The sequence below is a fragment of the Vespa crabro genome, chromosome 2 (genome assembly GCF_910589235.1).
Source record: "Vespa crabro chromosome 2, iyVesCrab1.2, whole genome shotgun sequence".
Taxonomy (NCBI): Eukaryota; Metazoa; Arthropoda; class Insecta; order Hymenoptera; family Vespidae; genus Vespa; species Vespa crabro.
Genome location: NC_060956.1, coordinates 9,584,349 through 9,608,026, shown reverse-complemented (window position 1 = coordinate 9,608,026; position 23,678 = coordinate 9,584,349). Strand labels below are relative to the sequence as shown.

The window sequence follows — 23,678 nt, the reverse complement described above, 5'->3', positions numbered from 1 at the left end:
TAATTATAATCTTGTGTCGAGTCTTACATGCTATTCTTTTTTTCTCGTAAATAACAAGAATACATCTACGAATAATTGCAGTTTTTGCAAATATGCAATAAAGTATATAATGCAATCAAATATATCACATATGCACATACATAACATAAAACTACGTGAAAATATATAAATAATTTTACATAAATTAAAATGAGTAATAATCTCATATTGTTATAATTATATTTTTATTGAATTTGAAGAAAAATCAATCGTTATTACATTCTCAACTTTTTTCTGTTTTTGTTCCCCATTCATTAGAAAATGTAAACTATAAAGGAAAAATTTTAATGCTATGTTGATGAATAAATTGATAATTTAATCTAACAAAACTTCTATAAGACTATGCTACATATAATGTACAACGAATTAAAAATATAAATTACAATTCTAAGAAAAAAATGATTATCGCTAAAGAGTTCATATATATTCATCAGGATTATTAAATGATAACCATTATAGTAATTTATCCTGAATACTGTACCATCTTATCATACCTGAAAAATTATACAAAACATTACAAGTTTATGCTTCTTCATTATGAAAATAAATTATACTAATATTTTTTTTCACTACATTTTTGGTATCATTACAGATGAAAAATTTAAATTTAAAATACTAACTTAAATTTGATGATAAATATTCTCTAAACATAATAAACATAATCAATATAAATATAAGGCAGACTGGCCTTTGAATATTAAAATAATATAAAAATTTAACAGAAATTGCTATTTTCTTTATCATGAATTTGCATTTCAGTATTGTTAAAATTAAACTGATCTTACCTAATAATCGTATATATACACGTTTTCTTTTAATACAATTTTTCACTGAATAATATAAGAATAATTTTAGCATGTTTTAATAATTGAAGCTTCTTAAAAATTACATTGTATAGAACTTTATATTAAATGTTAATTGATAAAAATGAATATTTATTATTATATCGGATAATACACGTTTGTTAATTAATTATAATTCTGTCCAGTTAATTCGATAAAACTATATTAAATCAATTAAATTTGAAATTTTATTATTATATATATATATATATATATATATATATATATTTTATTTATATACATATATATATATATATATATATATATATATATATATATATTCTATTGTACCTTATACTTACGTAAATCCAATTATGGCTTATATCACATCTCCAGAAAAATAGTTTTAATTTCCATTCAATCATGTTTCCAATCATTCACACACAATGCGCGGGCTAGAAATGAAGCAACATCCTTTTAAGTTTTTTTCCATCATCTAATTGTTTTATTACTTCTATCTGTATTTTTCTGATATTACTGCAAGTCTTTTTTTGCAGAATTTAAATTCATTCTACACTGATACATCGTTGAAAAATAATACAATTAGTTTAATATAATAACTAACACTCTTTTTGTGATGTAAATCGAGCAATGAATATGCGACAATTGATATATTATGTGTTTATGTATGTTGTATATATGTGTCTGTACGTGTTACATGACAGCGTTTACTTTGGTGGGTTCGAAGACTACATAACGTTCGATTTACGTGTGTGTCAACGTATAACTTATTCGACATTGTGCCTGTAAATTAAATATACTTAAAAACAATAACGTATTTTAATTTGATGTATACGCAGTTAGTAGATCAATAAATATTAATATTTTATTTTGAAGGCAATCAAAGTGAAGTATTCACAGCACGTAGAACGAACGTAGGAACGACCGTTATATTAAATATGTCGAGGGTTTTATTATAACAACCAGTGGCAGCAGTGCTTTTCGTGAAGTTAATCATGCAGTAACATATGGTCAGTCAGTCAAAGGGTAACCCAGATCTCGTTCCTTGAGTCGCGTTTGAGAAATAGGTCTAACGACATCATTTACATTTATTTAATTTTCCCCGCATTAAATGTAAACGCGTTGAACGCATGCTGTAAATAATAAAATAAATTCGTTCGTTACAATGTCGGTTGATCTAATATAAATTTCAACTAATAGCCTTACATATTTCTATAATTGAAAAACTTTATATAACAGGGCTCAGAAAATACCATGTCCTTGCCTTCTACTTAAATTTAAAGCATGTTATTAATTATCCCTGCACAATGGATACATCAGCTAGATGGATAATCATTCTTGACTTTAATATAATCTTCGTACATTATAACACTACTTCAGTCTGATAATTGTTATTGTTTTTGTACTGCAAATTTAACAAAGGTCTTACAAGTTTATCATTGTAATGACATTATAAAATTTTTTTTTATTTTTATTTATTTGGGTTATGGAAATGAATATTATGTATTTAGAACACATTTCAGGAACATCCTGTATATTTCCAGCTACCAAATGAAGGTGCTTTTGATACGTATACACATTCTTATAATACTACCAGACGACTCACACATTGTTGTAGCAGAATATCACACTACGTACTATTGTCTATTTCTTAATATAATAGTGTCCTTTTACAGATCTGTTTGTTAAACGTATAATCAAAAATAATTAAAAAGGTAATATAATAAAAAAATTATATTTGCATTTTAATTTGTATATTATTGATAAAAATAATAACTGTATAGCTGTTTTAATATCTGTCTTTACATTATAAATAATAACAGTCTGTTAACATATCTTTGAAATAATTATTACAAAAAGGAATCATAGAGGTGTAACATTATAAAATATATTTTATGAAACAGAAATTAATATAAAACATGCTCCATCCTGATGTTTGTTATTCTTACTTATATTGAACATGTTATTTACTATTACTCACCCCGGAAGAGGAGGAGTTGTCAACGGGCTTGTAAAGTGGCGTTGGTGTGTGATTGTGAATATCCTGAGTCTCATAATTTGACCCACTGCGACTTTGTATTAAAGAAAGTACAAATGCTAAAACAGCACATGAGAGACCAAGTGCTGCAGCGGCAGATAATTGGGAACGTGTGCGTCGCGGTACCCAACCTCCGCTGTGGTATTCCCATATGGAGTATGCCAATAGCGCACTGCTTAATGAGTAAGATAAGCCTATACCAGTGAATACCCACGTATTCTGTGAAGACAAAATTTTTTATTTTAAATAATAATAAGACAAAATATAAAATATATTTGAAAATCTTCTAATAATATTACTAATAATAGATTTTATTTATGACAACTTACCAGTCTGGACCAATTGAAAGGAAATACATAAATAACGTGCGAAATATCAAGAAAAAGAAGTAATGCAGTTATCAAGAAACAGAGAACGGCGACAAATATCATGAATCTCAAACGTCCGGGTAGAGGCAGCATAAAAAGACTGACTTTGGCAGTACCAGAACTGCATAAAGTAACCAAACAAGCTGCGGATGATATCTGTAACATATATATCAAATATATGTCAGTTTATACAGAAAACATTATGTATGACTTTTGGTTCTTTGATATCTTAATGTTCTTATTTATAATATTTGCTCTATTATTTTAATTAATACTGTTATAATTAGATTTCTTTTCTATAATTTTACTCACAAGTAGTAGGAGTCGAACAGCACCAGTAGCTGTTTTAAGATGACCCTGTATGTCGCAGTAAAAAACCAAATGACTAGTTCGTGGCCACGGCAGTGTATTTGAGGAAGGGCCATGTCTATGATGGTCATTATGGCCATAATGATCATGATAGTTTGCGTGCGAGTCCCAGGAATGGACTGTGGAATGGATTCCTGGTGAATCCAGTTCCGATGATTGGGAGCTAACTCGCCCCCCTGTTCTACTACCTGCTATTAACATAGTATCATAACCATGTGCAAACAATATAATAGTATACTTATACATATTCAGTACAAATATATCCATAAATGTATTAAGTATGAATGTTTTTTATACCGATTTCGAAGTCTTGAATATCCTCAGGTTTAGAATATGCAGAAGGTGGCGGTTCCAAGTCACGAATTTCTTCCAAAAGAAGCACCTCTATTTCGTCGGCTGCGTATAAGTCCGAAACCGAGCGAAGATGATGCCGAGTCTCGCTCATTACTTAGACGCGCTCGTTAGTTTGCTCCTTCCTGCCTGCCGTGTTTCCTTTCTACTTCATCTGCCAACAACCACCACTCAATGTTTGACCGATTTAGATGCTGATCCATTCGTTTGTCCGCCATTGCCTGCAAATACTGCGTGCCATTTCTATACTTGCAGGCAATATCTGTTCCCCACCCTCAGGCCACACCTACAGCAAGTTATATTTATTTTAAACATTAAAACTATATTTTTTATAATAAATAACACGATAAATAAAGCATATTCTTTTATATATTAAATGCATATGAATTAAGATTTACCACCAAAATGCAGCATAAATAAGTTAGCATAAAAAAAAGAATTTTTTATAGTAGTAAGATAGTGTTTTTTTAAAGCTAAAGCAGTACTCATACCTTACATACTAGTTTATGCTAACCTTATGAACTATTTTTCAAATTTTATACAATACGCTTGCATTTATTTGATGCAAAAATTTAATGATTGATATAGGATATAGTTGGATATAATTGGTTAAATCCGTGTACCAGTGATCAACGCATAGGTCAACGCGTTGTTTCAAAATTTTTTGTAATAACATGCTTATGTGTTAAGACTTCTTATTAAAACCTGTAATTAAAGACAAAATACAATGATTTTTCTGTTTCACTATTATTTTGTTCAAGTACACATTTGATTCTAAAAATATAAATAATAAAGAACAAGTTAATAATAATATAACATATATTCGTTTACATTTTTTAATATTGTAATAAACTAACGACTTGAAATTTATAATTGAATATATAATATAAATCACGTAATATAACCTAAAAGTTTATAATCTGTCAACTTGCTACTTTATTACAATATCATTATATGTTATCTTATGAACGTTGAATAAAATTGTATAATAAATGCACGCGTATAATCGAAGCTTAAATAATTTATATTTGCATTATTTGCCTTAAGATGTATCAAATAACTTTTAAAAACGAATATTTAAAGAAATAGAGTTTGTTTAACAAATTAATATCTAATCTCTATCCATTTCGAACTTGTATTTTCATTTATTCGTTACAAGTGGAATAAATCTAAGTTATAAAACATTTTGAAATGATTTTGAAGGTATACCTCTAATCGTTTTATTTATCGAAGCACGTAAATTACATGTTTTTAAAGTTTTCCAAATTGTAATTATCAATTTCTCAGTCAATGGCCGCCATTGCTTTTTGCCTGTTTTGCTTTTGATATACGTCCATTAAAGGATTCTAGGATAAGCCAAGTAGGAAGCCATTGGTCTTTCTTATACTATGTTTCTCATAGTTTCGCCACTGTCTAGAATTTTGATCATTTTTTTAAGGAATAAAATCATCGAAAGATAATTTAAATCGAGAGAAAATAAATGTTTCGAAATGATATTTAAGAAATATGATACTTAGAAAGAAAATATTTAATCAAATTCTTAAGATCGATTTTAAAATTATTCGATATTGAATTTAAACAAATTTTTTATATTTTATTACTTTGTTTATTATTATGAATATATATTTAGAAACAAATTTTCATTAATACTTACATTCATTGGTAAATATAACAACGAATAAGATTAATTTTAAGTGAAGATCATTTACAAAGTTTTAAGCTTGAAAACTCGCCCAAAACGTAAAAATTAATTATATATTTAAACTGGATTAACATGATAATTCTTTTGAATATTATACTCTATAGATAAATAAAACATAAAAGATATAATTTAATATTGTTAAAAGTAACTTTTTTTGATATTATGATTTAAAGAATGTAATTATTAGTGTAAGAACATAAACTGTATACCGGCTTTTTCTTTCGTGACCAGTAAAGCGGGTATTGCATGTGATGTATAATGGCGTTATTCGGCAAACGTGAAGATCTAAAATTAGTACCTTGGTTTTCACCGTAAGTAATTAATAAATTAAATAACTCATTAATATTTATATATATATATACATACATATATATATCATACCATGATTTTTAATAATTTAAAAGGACGGAATGGCATCAAGTATATAATCAAATCTACTCAAACAATAATGATGAACAAACTGAAGCATATGAAACGCTTTTAGCATGGAAGGCTAGGTAAGATATAAACAAAAATTGCTGTACATAAATGTGGTAAAATCATGAAACAACAGAGGATTTTTAGGATGCCAAAACTACCTGTTGGAGTGGATTGTACTCTTTCTATTATTCAAGTTTGTTTAAGAGATCGTGAATGGAGTCCTAAAATTGACAATGCTGAATTACCTATACACTATGAGAATGATTTGTGTTTAATGTATTCTACTGCCATAATGAGATTTTTAAATCATATTTCTAATATCGGACACACCAAGCAAACATCTTTATTTCACATTGCTAAACAACTTAATATTCCAGAATGGATAGTAAATTTAAGACATGATGCTGCCCATGGACATGAATTACCATCTATTGATGTTCTGAGGATAGCTGTTAATTTATTGCTGACATGGTTGCATGTATGTTTTTTAACCAGTATATCGTTTTTTTATATTTAATTATAATCATTCATAATTATATAGATATAGAATTATATAGAAATGGGATAAAAATTTTTTTTTAAGGAAGAATATTGGATAGCTGAAGCTAAAGCTTTGGAAAAATATTATGCTAAAAAGGCAGAAATAATAGAAATAAATGAATCAGAAGACACTGAAGGATTTACAGATTTAATTGAACTTTGGGTAGCTATTGGTTTATATATTCGTGCTGGTTATGATCTAGTGGATTCTATACCAGATGTACAATTACAGTAAGTATTAATTATAAATGATGATTCTCTATATATGATTTTATAAATTATATATTGTATTGTAGAGAAACTTTATATGATTTACGCATGTATGCAGTAAAATTAACACAGCAGACTGAGGGCAGTGAGGAAGAATCTGAACATATAGTAGAATTGAAGAATGTTAAAATAAAAAAAAAATATAGTTTATCAGCAGCACGTGCTATTCTCCTAGCTGAAATATCCAGATATCTTGGAAAAAACAATCAGATTGTTAATAAAGAAAATATAGTTCTGAATGCATTATTAGAAAATGAAGCATTTTTATTAACTGCAGATATTTTTACTATATTTTCTGAAAACGATGACATTGAAACTAACCAAGAAGAGCAGTTACCCATAAGCATAATACAATTTTGGCAAGATGTTATTATTTTATTACAAGATGTAAATATGTTGGAAGCTTTAATCTTAAAGTTACTTACATTAGTAAAAAATGAACAAGAGCCAGAATATAAAAGACACATGGCAGCTTTATGGATAAATACTATTGCTTACGGTTTTGTTAAATTAACTATTGCTCAACAAATGTTTTGCACTTTAGAACATAAATTACGAAAAATTAATAAAACAATATCTCAAAAAATATTAAGTCTCAAAGTTGAAGAGGAAATAAATAAGAACCATCTAAATTTGAAAAATGTACTTTTTTTAAACATATCAAATACACTTCCACGTTTTCTAACTGATATTCATTTTCTCATAGATATTATATTAAATGCAAATATATTCACTCGTAAATTTATATCACCTCTTCTACAACTCGTTATACCAAAACTTGACATAGATCAAAAAGAACACTTATTAAAGTTAATACAAATTTATACGCAAAATGAATTTAATAGTAAATTTGATGGACTTAGTAATAAAATTAATGAAGAGATATTTACAATTGAAGATATTATTAAACTAAATTCTGAACATAATGATGAACTCAAAAGAAAAGAAGAACAATTAAGAAAGCCAACATTAGCAGATCAAAATATTCGTAATAATCAATGGAAATTAACACATGGTAAGTTTAAAAATGTCAGTTATATATAATAATACAAATAATATAATTTTTTTTATATTATATGTACACAAAAAATTCTATTTTTATAGTACAATATTGTTGGACAGAATGTCCAATTGGTATATTACCTTGGCAAATTGACTCTTTACAATATTTACAACCTATTAAGATAACAGCAACAAACTCCAGTGTCCCTATTCCAATATTTGTATCTGATATCATACCTGGTATTGTTGATAAAACAAATTTGAGAATGCAAAGTCAAATTATTTGGGATAATGTATTGAGAAAAAAGAGAAGATTGAAGAGAAAACAACAAAAAGAAGCTGACATAATAAATAAAGCGATAGAAATTGTTAAAAAACGAAAATAATTCGTGTTATTTATTTTTGGATTGTTGTATTTAGGAACAGTCAATAAAAAATAAAGAAGAATGTAAAAATATAAATAAAAAAGAAATAAAAATATTTAGAGATATATTTTACAATATAAATTATATCGTCATGTACATAAATCATATTTATTGGAAATTATACCTATTCTTGGTATAACAATAACTATATATAACAATACAATTTGTATCTTATATATACACACAGTTTCTAAACATCTTCATCTTCTGTATTTATCACTTATATTTATATTCATAATTTGGATTTGGGAATGTTAAATTTTATAAAATATTTATTTACAAAAGTATAATTTTATTTTATACAAAGTTACAAAATCCAGGCACCGTTTTATCACTGTATAATTCTAAAATACAATTATTTTATATATGCTAAAAATAGCAAGATATATACCAAACCATGATTGTATTATCAGTATATTTTGTAGTGTATTCAGATTCTTTCATAATTATGAAATACATTTTATACTCTTTGGTTAAACAATTATTTTAATATTTTAATATACAAAAATAGAATACATGTTTGTTTTCAATTTTATTAAACTAATTAAAATGAATATATATGTTTATCAGTAGTATTAGTTCGTGCAAGTACTTCTTGCAATGATTTATAACTATTAAGACCAAAGGGTTCTAAAGGAAGACGTGATATTGATGCTATTCTGTAATAATTAAATTAAAACATATTAAGAATTATAATTTATAAGACTTAGAATTGATATTAGTAAAAAAAAATTACCTTCCACCAGATACATTATACAGAAATTTCCAGTAAGAGGTTCTTAAATTTTGTGGTTCTAGAATACCTGCATGAAAAAGTACTGCGGTAGAGAAGCTATATAGAAAAATAACAAACCATTTAACATCAGGAAGTATTCCTTTTTCTACTCCATCGATACAGATTAACTATAATAAAAATAAAATAATTGTTATTTTAGTATCATAAATATATTTTGTAAATATTTATTTTTTAATATAACATTACATGTAGTACTTTCCACATAAGGTATAAAGCTAAAGTATTATTTGGAAACGCAATAAATGCAATACTGGCAACCAAACCAGCAGGTATAGCAAACTTTGGAGAATCTTTATTATATGTTCTTCGTAGTAAACATGATGTGAACTGAAACATTAATAACATAAAAATAAAGCATTTTAAAAAAGTTATATAAAAGAATATACTTTGTAAAGTGTAGTAAATCCTCCTAGAAATGCAGCAAACTTGAAATATTCTCTCTTAAATAATATTTTTTTTATATTTTTTGATTTTGTAAAAATTTGTCTATAATGAAAGATCAATTGTATGGCTACTTGTATACCATATCCATAACTGAATAATTGTGCTCCGCTCTATAAACAAAAAATGATTTACACATATCTGTTGATAAATAAACTTTTTGAAACATACATATTCAATGAATTTGGATTTTTACCATTAGTACATAATGAGCACAGCTGTAAGGGTGTGGACAAGACAAATGTTTACTTTTATTTTTTAAATTATTTATGATCTGCTTGTAAGCTTCAAAAGACTTCCAAATAATATCAAAGGTATGACGTTTGGATCTTCTTTCTAAAAGGTTAAAGGTTCTTAATTCTGAAGGTTGAGTGGAAGAAGTAGTTTGAAAATTTTCAATTCTTTTGCCAAAATATTCAGTCTGTTCATATGGACCAATGATAAACCTATAGTAGATTATGTACATATATAAATACTATATTAACAAAGTGCTAATAACAATATAGTGTATATTACCTAATAAGTTTGTATATAGAATCTTGCTTCACAGGTTTAGATCGATAAAAGTAAAGTAACATAGCTATGCTTAAAGCAAAAATATAAACTTGTCCATATGGAATGCTTCGATAATATCCTCTCCAAATGCCCATATTAAATAAGGTTTCTGTTGCCTAACAAAAATGTCTTGATATTTTTAATATACTCCAATTATATATAATCTACTGGAAATATTATATGCTGTTATGTACTTACAACATTTGACACATAGAGACATAATAAAGTACGCCTAGAAGGTTTTTCTATTAAAATAGCAGCTATATTAGATAGAAATGAAGGTAAAAAAGATACTGTAATAATATTCATACATCCTAGCACTCTCCTGAAATACAGTTTAAGATAAAAAAACTGTTTTTACCTAAAGTATATTAAATAAAATGTAAATGTTTATTTGTAATTTATATTACCTTAGACCACAAATATTTAGGGAATAATTAAATGCACTCCAAGAAAGAAATGCTGAAGACTGAAGAATTCCTAATATCGTTTGTATAATGATATCTTTTGTTGGTTTCTTTCGTTTCATCAATAAAGTAACCTATCATAAATTACATATCAATTAAATTCTTATGAATGTGTCCAGCGAACACATTTTTATTTGTTTGTTTTTATACAAATTCAAATTACGCGCAATAAAATCGATATTTACGAGTCTCTTCAGAATCACAATCTCGAAATGTTATATTCTTATATTTAAATACGAATCTTAAATATCTTAAATAATTTAACAATCATGACCGGAAAATAGTGTAAATACATTAGGATAAAAAATATAAATATCAAATGATAACAGATAAAAAAGAATGGTAATAGAAGACATTTATTATTTCTTTTATGCCTATCATATATAATGACATTGAATATCACAGAGAACAAAGTACATATCGATATAGACAAAAAAAATGAAAATGAAAAAGAATAGATACATACGATATATACTATCGAATAAATTTTCAGAGATTCTTGCAAACAGTCTAAGCCGAGGCCCATCGATGCAGAAATACACGAATTTGTCCACCAATGTGTGTATTCCTTACAACTTGTTTTAATAAATTTACTGAGATTGGCAGGCATTTTTAGTCTTCTTTTCTTGTCCTCTTCTACTTTCTTTTTCTTGTTTATCTATTTCAATCATTCAATTGTAATTTGTTTTAATACACGGTCGATTCTTCTATTTAGTGCTTCTCTATTTAATTACACTTTGCTTACGTGGAATAGAGAATTTTGTTAAAGACATGCTACGATTATATATAAAACGAAGGATTTATAAATTTAACATAGAAAATTATATATAGGTCTTTCCAAAATTCTTTTTTTTTTTGTATATATTATGAAAGACAATAGTAAATTAAAAATATTTTGATGGAATCATATTGCTTATTATTACTTTTGCAAAATGTAAAATTTCGACACAAAACGGTTTTCCATTAATAGGTGGAATTTGGTTCGAGAACTAACTTAAATAATTCTTGAAACGCGCGGTTAATGAAGACATAACATACTTTCTGCGCTCTTTACAAACTTCTGAATGCTTGTGAATCGAAGAACGCAATTATATTAACTATCGCTTCAATATGGACTGAAGTTGGCATCCGTGTTCAACAAATGAGTGTGTTTTCTTAAGGTACGTTCACATTTGTCAAAGATTGAGAAGATTGATTAGAACCGATGTCTGCTGAGCGTAACTGAACAATTATCGAAATTGTGTGAATGCAATATTCGAGTTATAATGTATTGTGAATGTTTTGAATATAATCATTTAAATTTGATAAGATAAAAAAATAAAATTTACTCGTTTATAGGCTATTGGAATCTTTTCGGAAAAACGATAATAACCTAATAATCACATATCTATTAACGGTTTTCTACTAATAGTGCGATTTTTGATCAATAATTTATTTTTCTTTTAAAATTAAACGAATGTATTATGTAATTTAATTATTAATTTTGCTTAGATTTTATATTTGTTAATTCAGACATACGTGTTTATTACATTAATTAATCCAATTGTTTTTTTATACGTTTACATATGTGTAATAAATGTCACTTTGTTCTTTCTCCAAATTTATATCATTTATTTTTATTCTAACATTTGAACTACACATAATCCTCTCAAAAGAAATAAAACAGAAAGGAATATACATATTCAATTCAATATTATTTATTTTATTTTTTCTTTTTTGTTTTTTTACTTGTTTATTTATATGTTCGATAATTTATTAGCAAAAATATATTTTTTTATTTATTGAATTATGAAATTGTTATTCAATCCATTAATATAGAAACTAGTAGTAAAAAATAACTAATTAAAAATACTGTAAATATGATTATCTTAATTAAATATTATTAACATTATTAGCTTTAAAAATTATCAGATTATTTAAGTATAATGTACAGATATATGACAAAAGCAACAAATAAAAATATTTAATGTATGATAATTGATTTGGTTATATAAAATATTACAAAGTATTTTTATTTAATATAAATAAATTGTTTATTTCATCAAAAATCAAAATTAAGATCTTTGCACTTTATATGAGATGAAATTATACATTTTTAGAATGAGAAAAGTAAACAAAACATGTTTTTATTATAAAAAAAAAGAGTTGAATGACAGATGACATTGATTACAGTTTCAATTAACGTTATGTCCATGTTGTGAATAAACACAAAATCTATGTCCAGTATCATTTTACTGCTAATGAAAGCCGTTATATTCAGAATATAAATGCAATATAACTAAAGATTGTCAAAGTTCAATATGTAGTATTTTTATATAATCTCTTACATAATTGCACAGTCCGTTAAATGCCAAGTCATCGAAATATTCGTTGAGATATCGAAGGAAAGGTATATTTTTTCTTCAAAACTTTTATTTGAAATATATTTTTATAAAACCAATTAGATATGAAATCAAATATGTTTATAAAATCAATATGATTGAAGATATTTGGCAATATAGTTTAAAATGAGACATCCTATATATTATTTTGGCACTACTAGCAGTTATAAAATCTGTAGCTCTATTCATGAAATAATTGTGTATGTGTACTAAAATATGACTTATAAATGAAAAATTCTTGAATATATTAGTTTTGACAATAAGAAGTGTAATGTGTGTTTTTGTCGTGTATAATAAAAGAAATGGTTTTTTCTATACATTTCAAGAAAAAAATTTTACATTGCAATAATAACAGTCGAAAGAAGCTAAAATAAGCAAAAATAAATATATAATGTTGCAGGAAGATATCTTAAACGCACCAATTATTTTTTATTTTCAAAGTTTTTCTATATATATATACAGAAAATTTTTTTAATTAGTATTTTTAGTACGTACATTATCCGTCATTACCAAATGTAAATTAATGCAACAGAAAATTGATACGTTCTTAATTGCGAATACAATATATTTATATTCAAGGCCAACGCATTAAAATATATTCAAGGCCAACGCATTAAAATATATTCAAGGCCAACGCATTAAAATATATTTGTATTGCAAACATGTATAGAATAGAGCTTAATATTATGTAATATATTAATCTATTCGTATATCTTGATCCTAAGGTCATTTCTATTTTGTATTTCATACAATCTTTACTCTTTTTAAATATAAATGCAGAGCTTATACTTTCGATATAACGAAATATGTAACATCATTATTTCTGAAATTATTTGAGACATCTATGAATATATTGAAATCTTAAAGCTGTTCACCAACCTTGATTTTTTTTACACCATCAATGAGAACAGGCTTAATTCTCGACCGATTTTAACGAACAAGGTTTCATTTTAAAGACGAAGGTTTAATCTACGGCGCTTTTTTGGAAGATTTTTGAAAAAGTTTTATTTTCTTTTTAAAATAATCGTATTAAAAAATGGTATTTTTCAAGAATGGCCTATGCACAAATAAAAACTGTTCATCAAAAGTTCATCAAAATTGGTCGAAACTTATTTCTGTTTTCCTTGATGGCACAAATACTGTTTCGACATTTTTCACGAAGAAAACATTTAGTACTGTGGCGCCCTTCGAAATTTGCGGCAAAAGAGATGAAGCTCGTATCCCCACTACTGATTTTCATATCACACTTGAATGGTTATGTTTATGTCCGTGAAGTAACGATTGTCTGCTTGGTTGTGTGCGTAAATAGCTGATACTCATATTTTTTAAACATTCACAAACGCAAAGAAATGACTTTCACGATGCTCGCACGGAAAAGCTATGGTGACAAACTCGATCATTTTAATGAGTTTTGGCCGAATGATTCTGTGGCAAAAATAAGTAAATACGTGTCCAATCGTTTATGCCAAGGGATCTGGATTTCTAAAATATTGTTAAATTATTGAAAAATTTGTAGTTCCTTTCAGATTTTATAGATTAAAAAGATAAAGATTTTATAAGTAATGTGTAGCATATTAGGAAGCATCTAGATTCGTAATACAGGAAATCATAAGTTCTTGAGGCTAAACAATTCCGATGTTTTTTTTTTATTGTATCGATGTAAACGAAAATAATGAATTAATTCACTCTTCTTCCTTATTTATGATAATTTAGGTGTTATTATCCAATCTCTTATATTTATTTTTTCTACTAATGGTTGATGTGAATTTCGTGGTGATCTGTACTAGGTAGGATACAACAGTAATATAATTTTATTCGCTGACAAATGCATATTGTTCAAAATTAATAATTAGTGAATATATATATTATATATTATTTTTAATAAAGATCGAAACATGAATTCTTTTCCACATCATCTATGAGATTTCCCTTTTAGCGCTACTTTTTTGTGGTTTCCTCTGAAGGAGTTTACTTCATATTATTACTATACTACTACTATTACTATAATAATAATGTGTAATGTAATAATATAGTAATAAAATCAGTAATAATAAGAAGAAACAAAAGAATTTACTTATATTATATGCATCGTGACACATATGATAACGATAATTTATTATAACAAAAAAAAGGAAAAATGTATCATTTTTCATGGTGGTTTGACGCGCGAATTTTCGACAAATTGTGTTCTTGATAATTTCGACACATGACCGCTTATCTAATATAAACGACATATGAAAAAAAATACAAGATGTTTCTTTTGTTTTTGTCCATTATTGTTTCTTTTTATTTTACTATATTATTATCGTAATGCATTTGTTTTTACATTGTTTCTTACTCATGATTAATCGAAGTTAATTGTCTTTACTATTAAAAATAATATAAAATATATTAAATAATATCTAGATGTATATAAATAATATTTAAGTACATTTTTATTATTATTATTAGTAGTAGTAGTAATAGTCGAAATCGTATAGAATGGACTAGTAGTCCTACAGGAGCAACTACGTAAGAAAAAATGCGCTAGAATTTCTACTTCATAAGTAGTGTAGGAAATGAATTCATGTTTTAATTTGTATTAAAATAATATAATATATAAATATTCATTAATTATTTTTAAGAAAATATTGGACAAATTCTTATTTTTGCCGCAGATTTATATACTAATTTTTATATGTTTCATTTCATATAAAAATTATTCATATTCAATTATATTTATTTTCTATGCATTTATCGTAAACAAATGCGTACCGACATCGTATCCAGCATGGATTACTGCAATCCACACTATCATCAAAGAAAGATATGCATATGAAAGATTGAAAAGTGTGAGTCATAGTCTACTAACTTACTTACTCTACCCACACGAAACCAATTATTATGTCGCACGAGAGGGGAATAACTAAAAAAGTTTATACATTGATATAATAGAAGCATGGTGGGGAAACTGTTTCCCACTTGTATTCGTAATTTATATTTTGTCCATACTTGTCGCTGAAGTCATATTTGCTTTAAACAAAAAAAAGTGAAAAGCCTTAACGTATCATATAAAAATCTAAATGTATGTGTTTGTGTATACGTTTGTTATGTATATGTCACTTATCGTTTAGATTGTTTTATAGTTAAACTTAACCCTTTATGGACCCGTGTAACTTTCAGGTCACATTTTAATTTATCGAGATTTTACCAAATAATTATAGCTTTTTTCATGAGATGGCGCATAAATCTTAATTCTATAACGTTGTCAAGACAACCATTGTTTAAACGAAAATTTTTTTTTTCATTTGCATATATAGGTTTATAATTGATGATTTTTCGTTTCCTCAATTTTTTTGGATTTAAAACAAAAATTCGGCCCATAGAGGGTTAAAATTTATACCAATTAAATTAAACCGATTAAAAAATTTATGCAGAATTGTATATTTTTAATGGAGTTAAATTAAAATAAATCAAAATTGCGCGGACTCCTTTCATAAAAAATTAAAATAGAAACTTAGTTTATGGGTTGATACTTATACAGTCATTTTTTTGATAAAAGAAAACTATAAAATTATAACTATAATTATCTTTTTCGTATCGAATTTGTTACCCCTACTGTCATTTTACACTTCTGTGGTGCTATCTAGTGGAAAAATTCAAAAGTATTTTTGTAGATTATAGAATTATCGACACGAGAGTAAATTTTGTACCTAGGACCGTGATAGTGTTATCTATCGACAAAAAAAACAAGCTTTTAGCATAGATAAACAGTAAAAAGGGTACAATAAAATATTGTTATATCGGTAATGTATTAGAGTTCATTAGTCTTAATCAGTTACAATTTTCCAATCGAATTGTTAAATGTTGATTACAAAAAGATAATATTTTTTACAAAGAAATTTAAATCTTTTCGACAATTCATATATTTATATAAAATTTGTAATAGTACTTAAAATTATATATAATTATATCCAATACTCTTATGTATTTATACTTCTGTGAAATCAAATCTTGACTTCACTCGGATAATGCACACTTCCGTGCTGTAATGGTTGCATCATTTTTGAATTGTGTATAGAGTTTATCGTAAAGGTGAAAAAATGCAATTTAAGACTCGTAAATGTTTCCTTTTTTTTTTGTAAAATATATTTCTGACTTCGCGAATCTGTTCTGATATGATCGATAAATATTTGTTTAAAACAAAATTAAGTGTATATGTATTATTCAATGATGTTTCAATGAATGATATACGAGAAACTCAGTTATTAAATTTTCTCTTTCAGGTAACTATATCCTATTATAATTAAAAAGAAATTAATCGAACTAATTATTATATTAATTAAATACGAGACATTTTAATTAAATTAATTGCTATATTAATGGAAGATGAGACATTAATTAAATAAATTATCACATTAATTAAATATAAGACATTTTAATTATATTAATTACCATTTTACTTAAAGACGAGAAATTAATTATTTATTCCATTTATTAAATTAATTATTTTGTTAATTAAATACAAGAAATTTTAATTTAACAATAGAATCTCTTATATAACAAAATCTAATATAAAGAAACTTTCGAAATAAGAATTATGGGGATAGTATTGACTTTTTCCAAATTATTTCCATAAATTTCCTTTTGATATTCTCGGAACAAGAAATTTAGCTTTGAAATGCTTTAAAAACGGCTATCTGCATGACAATTTTCTTGAAATTGTTGAAAATTTCAAATTGTTCTATTTCCTATAAGGAATTTTTTTTGTAGGGGCAATAAAACATCTAGAGAAACATAAAAGTTTAATTACTAATTTAGGTGGTGGCCGAATCCTTAGAGATATATCTTTATGCTCTTAGAATATTATTTATGTGAATATAATATCTTTGTTATAGAAACATGACGTACGTGGAACATTTATAATAATATTATCGTAACTCAAAATTACGATATAGAACAGGATGAAGAAGTGATTATAAATCATTCAACGTAATTAATCATACCTAATTATGATTTTTATTCACAAGAGATTAATAAATGCATTACACATCTTTAAAAAAGGAAGAGACATTATTACATTTATTTGACTTCCGATCGGTAGTAATACTAATCATAGGTAGCTTTCTATGTCAGATAATTACCGATCAACAGTCACCTTTAAGCTTTAAGCGATGCAACCAGAGTATATAAATAAGCGTTCAAATAAAACACAGGCAGAATCAAAAGTAACATCAGCCTGATCATTTAATTAATTTGTATTCTGATCGGTAGTCGTTAATAGTACATTAATTTCAATTGAAGATTATGTAAATCGTATTGCAGTCAATACATTATTTATAACAAATTTGTTATTATACATCGTCAGTATACGTAATTGGTAAGTAATATGTGTATTTATATAAATCATTATAAATAAATCCCTTTTACACAACGAACATATTTTTATATAATACTTCTAATTAATGAATGTAAGTATTATATATATATTATATTTCTATTATATATTATATATATTATATTTATATATATTATATATTATATATATTATATTTATATATATATTATATATTATATATATTATATTTCTATCTATCGACCATTTAATAGTCCATGATATCTAACAGTATACTTTGTTTTTTTAGATTGCTTGAGCTTCGAACAGAGTGACATTACGAAAGAATTTCCTGATAAATCAGTACAAACAACGATCTAATTCTGCTCTATACTTCTTGATATAAGTCTGATAAAGATCTTTTCCAATAAATTTTATAAAAATTCTTTGTCTATCGCCGAAATGAGATCGACCGTTATTTTGCGAACGATGAAGTTTGTTAAAGTAACACACCGAGTTCAACGGCGATTAAACGTTAGAAATGGTAAGATTATTAGATAAGGAAACAATTACTTACAACTCGAGCAAAATATAAATATCGCGATAACGTGAAACGATAATGCAAACGCTTATTTTCTAGTGACCGACCAAATATCGTATGTGCTGTTTTTAATAAACTTTCGTCACAATGTGATTGATTATAATCTAAGAATTTAATCGATCATTCGATATTTACTTTATATCTTGAATAAACAAAATGTCATTCTTTATCGTAACAGAATTAATCGTAAGATGTAAACAAGTATATAATGAGAATAAGTCGAAAAGTTTCCCACTATCAAGACAAGGCTATTCTCTATTTTTATTCAAGATTATCTCATGTTAGATATTAACATTATTCTTTGATCTGAAAATTATATGATTGTATTAACTGACTTTGCAATATGTACAGGGTGTCTTAGAACAAGTGGGAAATATTTGATGGGTATTTCGGCACGTTTAAACAAAAAAAGAAAATTTCATATAAACGTATATCCTGTTTGATTTGTTGATTTTGTTTGTTTTCGAGTTACAGCGGATTTGATTTTAATCGTAATAATCAATGATTCTTTTATAATTCTATCACTGTCTCTCTTACTTCCTCCGCATGTTTAGATGTTATTCGGATTTGTTTGAAATTTTCTTCAATTCTTTCACAAAGACTTTTAATACTGTTACTGAGCGTTTTCTATACAATACATTTATATAACAAAAGAATTATTGTAATATTAAATTTGCAATAACTCGGAAGCAAAGTTAAATAGTATATATATATATTTATATGAATTCTTTTTGAATTGTTTTGATTTTTTTAAGGGCTGAAACTACCCCTCAAATATTTCCCAGTTATTCTGGGCACCCTATACACACACATACACACATATATGTGTATATATATATATATATATATATATATATATATATGTTTATATATATAATATTGAAAAGGTATTAAGTAAGGAATTAAGTATTATCGTAGGTTATTACTCAAAGTCCTCTTATCGCTCATTATTGCTTTACTATTTATTCAACTCGATATAATCAACTAGATGCATATGGTTTAAAAATATGTAGCTACATCTAATCTCAATGGCTTACAATTAGATATGTATGTATAGTATTGTGAAATATCTGTCAAATGAAGCTTGATTTACGTTTTCAAGGATATGGCCACCTCATCTATGACGTACTTTGTCCGATCGGTATACGTTTAGAATGTATTTAAATCACAATGTTCAACCACGAATTATAGTACGTTTTATTACGATACTAAAGTACGTGTCATTTTATATGAAATGTGCGGTGTTAAAGCTCACACACAAGCTCGTGCGTTATCTCTTTGACGATTATATAAACAAAAAAAATATATAGTGCATCTCGACGGTCGAGGGAGCGATGAGGATGAGAAGTCGAAGAAGACTCGGTGGAGGAGATTTACTTGTAAATAACGCAATCGTGCGGTGGTCGTCATTCTTTTATATTCTCCGTCGATTCAAAATCAAACTTTAGACAGTTTTATCTATGACTAAGATATATTTCAATTTTTAACAGTTCTTTAATAAAAGTGTAGGATAGGACAGTCAGTGCCGGAAATAATCAGTGACCAAACAGAGACTTCCAATTTTATTTATTTTCGATATTTTTGGTTTTATTCTCAGTAAGCGATCAACATTTTGCTGGGATTGAAGAAAAAAAGAAGAAGATCGATAAGATGTTTAAAATTGGATTTTTTGGTGCAGGAAAAATGGCTCAAGCATTGGCCAAGGGTTTTATTAGAGCTGGTAAATATCATTTTCTCTTTAATTAGAATTCTTTTAATAATAATAATCGTATTAATAGGTTTGAGTAAAGGTGACATGATACTTGCTAGTTGTCTTCCAAATGATGTAGGCAGTATCGAAAATTTCAAGGTATTTGATATTTTTCTTTTTTCTGTTTTTTCTTTTTTTTTTTTTTTTTTTTAATGTTTAATATAATAACATAGAAACGAAATACGTAAGAATTATGGACATGTACAGTTATGTATGTTATTATTCACGAACCAATGTCCATTACAATCGCTTATCACAAACTTGTCCGCGATAAACACTTCAATTTATGGAAAATATTATGTTCATTTATTATTTATATAGTGTGTTTCATTTAAGATAAGTCTAATTATCTTCTCTATATGTAATAATACAAGAAATATTTCTTACGTAATTTAAATCTTTTCAAAAGACGAATCAAACGGAAGAAAATCATTTTTTATAAATGTCATATTTTATGGTTTTTTTTTCAAGATAATTTATGTTTTTTTTTTTACATATATATACATTTTTTTGTTGTATATTATAGCTAACATTACCGTGGGTTCACCTATGTTTAATAATATGATTTTGAAATGACCTTGGATTTCAAAATTGTAAAATTAGTATGGAATTTATTTTCAGTGATATATCAGGTTTCATCTCACACCCCTTGATTTTTTTTGTGAGGAATATTGTGAGGAACATATAAATAATGACTTATAACGGCAGAAAATATGAAAGAATGAATACGTTAAAAGAAATGTTTATGTAAGTGACCTTGACAAAAATCACTAAAAAATAATATTTATCTTTTGAAATCATTTAAATTACATAAGAACTATTTTTCGTATTATCACAGACAGAGGAGATATTTAGGTAATCTGTTTTAAATAAAACATCCTGCATAAAGAGATACAGTTCTAATGCGCGCAATTAAGAACATATTTATAATGCTTAAGATTCTCTAAATCATCAATATTTATTTACTTAGTCTTTTATCTAATCTAACTTTCTTATCTCTAAGCTAAAAATAATTTATTATTGTAGGATATAGGATCAAAAACTGTATTCAATAATTCAGCTATAATCGATCACGGCGAAATTTTAATTTTAGCCGTGAAACCGCAAGTAGTACCGATGATATTACCAGAATTAAAGAATTGTTCAAAGTTATTACTTTCTATAGCTATGGGCATTCCAATCTCGAAATTAGAAAAGGTAAAGAGAGATCATTACTGATTAACGAAAAATTAATTGATACCATAGATATTAAATAAAAAAATTTGCACAAATAAAGGCTTTGCCAAAAGGAACTCCAGTGATACGAGTAATGCCTAATACACCTGCTCTCGTTGGTTGTGGTGCTACAGTATTTAGTCGTGGTACACATGCAGGAGATAAAGAAGCAGAAATTGTTAAGAAATTATTTTCTGCTGTCGGTTTTTGCGAGGAAGTATCCGAGAACATGATAGATCCAGTCACTGCTCTAGCCGGATCTGGTCCAGCATATGTAAGTTACAATATTAGAATTGCAATGAGACTCGTAATAAACAGATAGATGCATTATGTGTTAACGTATGCGATAGGTATTCATGATGATTGAAGCTCTGGCAGATGGTGCTGTAAAAATGGGGTTAATGAGAGATCTAGCATATAAATTAGCGGCTCAGACTGTCCTTGGTGCTGGTACTATGGTTCGTGAAACAAACATTCATCCGGGTCAACTCAAAGATGACGTAGCTTCACCTGCAGGTTTGAAAATTTGATTGAATTAAGATAATTGATATCATATTTCGATCAAAATACTCACGATAAATTAATAATCGTTTAAAATCTATAATACCAAATTGTTTTATATCGTTTTTGTAGGATCCACAATAACAGCAATTCATCAGTTAGAGAAACATGGATTAAGGGCTGCGCTTATTGGTGCCATAGAAGCGGCGACGCATCGATGTAAAGAAATTAACTTAATTTTGGAGAAGGCAAAATAGTAATTGAGTTAAATTACTAAGCAATATTAGAAAATTGAAAACCAAGAAATATATACAATCGAGATGTATAGATAAATCTTGTAACTCTTTTTAAGAATTTATCAAAGTTTTAATATTCGTGGTTATGAAGTCCTTTTACTCTGTGAACTCTTACAATTAAAAATTTTTTACAATTGGCATTTTTCAACACTTTTGAACACTTTTTACAATTGAACGACTTTTATTATTTCTATTAATAATTGGTTGTTAAGTTTTCTTCTAATTTTCCTTTGTATGCACTTAGATTACTTATATATAGTTCATATTAATGTAGAACGACTTTTTCCTATAAATAATTGTGCGTAGGCGACTAAATATTACATTTATGAAAAAAAAAACCATTTTAGTGAATTTTTCCTGAATAAAGTTTATTTTAACAATTATTTTGACTATCAACTCGCACAAATATAAAATTACCAAATATTCATATATGAATATATAAAATATCATTTTCATGATTACATCTGTTATAATGTGTCAGATTATACTTTATTTAATTGCATTCATTGACATTCTCTTATACAAGTTAATATAATTATAATAACATAATATAAATAGAATTATATACAATGTTATACAATTGTTATGAGAACTATACAGAAAAAATAGACTGCGATCTTTTATAATAAAAAAAGTTTTATTGAGATCATAATATTAAATAAACGAATCTCCTTGGAAGAATAATATATTACTTTCATGGTATCACATCCAAAGCATTCATTTTTTTGAAAACAGTATATTATTATGATTTCATTAATGTATGTTTATAGATATTTTATTATACATAATAAATATACAACTATTATATTTGATAACAAGTGGATTTTAGTTACTTAGACATTTTATGTAACAAATATATAATACTTTCCTTACAATATTGTTTACAATTATTATAATTTTATAATTATAGTTAAGGCCAATTAAAAAGAGAAAAAATAAACTAATAGATCATTTTACTTACTTAATAATAGAGTATAAATTTTATTTGATGTTGCAGGCACGTATTTATTATATTATTTACATTTATTTATTTA

At 26.3% G+C, this 23,678-nt stretch overlaps 4 protein-coding genes across 19 annotated transcripts; 2 read left to right on the top strand and 2 right to left on the bottom strand.

Annotated features, from left to right (window-relative positions):
* Window positions 1-252: 252 nt before the first annotated feature.
* On the bottom strand, window positions 253-5,387 carry LOC124422359. 7 transcript variants are annotated; one of them, XR_006941852.1, is made up of 8 exons: window positions 5,178-5,385; window positions 4,483-4,673; window positions 3,915-4,254; window positions 3,561-3,808; window positions 3,210-3,404; window positions 2,824-3,099; window positions 1,184-1,276; window positions 253-533 (listed from the first exon to the last, which is right to left on the bottom strand). XR_006941852.1 is itself a non-coding variant. In XM_046958720.1 (7 exons), the coding sequence occupies exons 3-7, from the start codon at window positions 4,060-4,062 to the stop codon at window positions 1,259-1,261; spliced, it is 885 nt and encodes a 294-aa protein (XP_046814676.1). In that variant the 5' UTR covers window positions 4,063-4,254; window positions 4,483-4,673; window positions 5,178-5,386; the 3' UTR covers window positions 1,173-1,258. The 7 variants fall into 7 exon arrangements, 5 of the variants coding, with proteins under 5 accessions (XP_046814676.1, XP_046814674.1, XP_046814675.1 ...); XR_006941851.1 differs by lacking the exons at window positions 253-533; window positions 1,184-1,276 and adding exons at window positions 1,297-1,975; window positions 2,049-2,247 and having other exon boundaries at window positions 5,178-5,387; XM_046958720.1 differs by lacking the exon at window positions 253-533 and having other exon boundaries at window positions 1,173-1,276; window positions 5,178-5,386.
* A 320-nt stretch (window positions 5,388-5,707) lies between these two features.
* Window positions 5,708-8,392, top strand: LOC124422355. 3 transcript variants are annotated; one of them, XM_046958702.1, is made up of 6 exons: window positions 5,708-5,981; window positions 6,075-6,167; window positions 6,235-6,568; window positions 6,674-6,861; window positions 6,927-7,915; window positions 8,005-8,392. In XM_046958702.1, the coding sequence occupies exons 1-6, from the start codon at window positions 5,929-5,931 to the stop codon at window positions 8,286-8,288; spliced, it is 1,941 nt and encodes a 646-aa protein (XP_046814658.1). In that variant the 5' UTR covers window positions 5,708-5,928; the 3' UTR covers window positions 8,289-8,392. The 3 variants fall into 3 exon arrangements, with proteins under 3 accessions (XP_046814658.1, XP_046814660.1, XP_046814659.1); XM_046958704.1 differs by having other exon boundaries at window positions 5,937-5,981; window positions 6,285-6,568; XM_046958703.1 differs by having other exon boundaries at window positions 5,963-5,981; window positions 6,224-6,568.
* Window positions 8,393-8,598: 206 nt separating this feature from the next.
* Window positions 8,599-11,756, bottom strand: LOC124422357 (transmembrane protein 135-like). Of its 5 annotated transcripts, none has more exons than XM_046958708.1 (10): window positions 11,625-11,756; window positions 11,053-11,244; window positions 10,530-10,660; window positions 10,318-10,444; window positions 10,081-10,235; window positions 9,761-10,010; window positions 9,510-9,677; window positions 9,310-9,450; window positions 9,064-9,230; window positions 8,599-8,986 (listed from the first exon to the last, which is right to left on the bottom strand). In XM_046958708.1, the coding sequence occupies exons 2-10, from the start codon at window positions 11,194-11,196 to the stop codon at window positions 8,872-8,874; spliced, it is 1,398 nt and encodes a 465-aa protein (XP_046814664.1). In that variant the 5' UTR covers window positions 11,197-11,244; window positions 11,625-11,756; the 3' UTR covers window positions 8,599-8,871. The 5 variants fall into 5 exon arrangements, with proteins under 5 accessions (XP_046814664.1, XP_046814661.1, XP_046814662.1 ...); XM_046958705.1 differs by having other exon boundaries at window positions 11,332-11,744; XM_046958706.1 differs by having other exon boundaries at window positions 11,510-11,744.
* A 6,406-nt stretch (window positions 11,757-18,162) lies between these two features.
* Window positions 18,163-23,027, top strand: LOC124422358 (pyrroline-5-carboxylate reductase 1, mitochondrial). Of its 4 annotated transcripts, none has more exons than XM_046958712.1 (8): window positions 18,163-18,326; window positions 18,592-18,825; window positions 20,561-20,602; window positions 20,661-20,731; window positions 21,659-21,829; window positions 21,909-22,121; window positions 22,198-22,363; window positions 22,481-23,027. In XM_046958712.1, exons 2-8 carry the CDS (start codon window positions 18,744-18,746, stop codon window positions 22,603-22,605), a joined length of 870 nt encoding a protein of 289 aa, XP_046814668.1. In that variant the 5' UTR covers window positions 18,163-18,326; window positions 18,592-18,743; the 3' UTR covers window positions 22,606-23,027. The 4 variants fall into 4 exon arrangements, with proteins under 4 accessions (XP_046814668.1, XP_046814667.1, XP_046814669.1 ...); XM_046958711.1 differs by having other exon boundaries at window positions 18,164-18,326; window positions 20,480-20,602; XM_046958713.1 differs by lacking the exons at window positions 18,163-18,326; window positions 18,592-18,825 and adding an exon at window positions 20,105-20,261 and having other exon boundaries at window positions 20,480-20,602.
* The last annotated feature ends 651 nt before the right edge of the window (window positions 23,028-23,678 follow it).

What these genes read in the sequence shown, in the direction of transcription:
- LOC124422355 (XM_046958702.1), top strand. Translation starts at nt 5,929, where the DNA reads ATGGCGTTATTCGGCAAACGTGAAGATCTAAAATTAGTACCTTGGTTT. An exon ending in TTAGTACCTTGGTTTTCACC is followed by an intron (nt 5,982 to 6,074) that starts GTAAGTAATTAA and finishes ATAATTTAAAAG; the next exon opens with GACGGAATGGCATCAAGTAT. An exon ending in ATACCAGATGTACAATTACA is followed by an intron (nt 6,862 to 6,926) that starts GTAAGTATTAAT and finishes ATTGTATTGTAG; the next exon opens with AGAAACTTTATATGATTTAC.
- LOC124422357 (XM_046958708.1), bottom strand. Translation starts at nt 11,196, where the DNA reads ATGCCTGCCAATCTCAGTAAATTTATTAAAACAAGTTGTAAGGAATAC. An exon ending in GTCTCTATGTGTCAAATGTT is followed by an intron (nt 10,236 to 10,317) that starts GTAAGTACATAA and finishes CATTTTTGTTAG; the next exon opens with GCAACAGAAACCTTATTTAA. An exon ending in TTATGTGGAAAGTACTACAT is followed by an intron (nt 9,231 to 9,309) that starts GTAATGTTATAT and finishes TTTTTATTATAG; the next exon opens with TTAATCTGTATCGATGGAGT.
- LOC124422359 (XM_046958715.1), bottom strand. Translation starts at nt 4,062, where the DNA reads ATGAGCGAGACTCGGCATCATCTTCGCTCGGTTTCGGACTTATACGCA. An exon ending in TATTCAAGACTTCGAAATCG is followed by an intron (nt 3,809 to 3,914) that starts GTATAAAAAACA and finishes CTATGTTAATAG; the next exon opens with CAGGTAGTAGAACAGGGGGG. An exon ending in CTTTCAATTGGTCCAGACTG is followed by an intron (nt 3,100 to 3,209) that starts GTAAGTTGTCAT and finishes TTGTCTTCACAG; the next exon opens with AATACGTGGGTATTCACTGG.
- LOC124422358 (XM_046958711.1), top strand. Translation starts at nt 18,744, where the DNA reads ATGAGATCGACCGTTATTTTGCGAACGATGAAGTTTGTTAAAGTAACA. An exon ending in CCGGATCTGGTCCAGCATAT is followed by an intron (nt 22,122 to 22,197) that starts GTAAGTTACAAT and finishes CGTATGCGATAG; the next exon opens with GTATTCATGATGATTGAAGC. An exon ending in TGACGTAGCTTCACCTGCAG is followed by an intron (nt 22,364 to 22,480) that starts GTTTGAAAATTT and finishes TCGTTTTTGTAG; the next exon opens with GATCCACAATAACAGCAATT.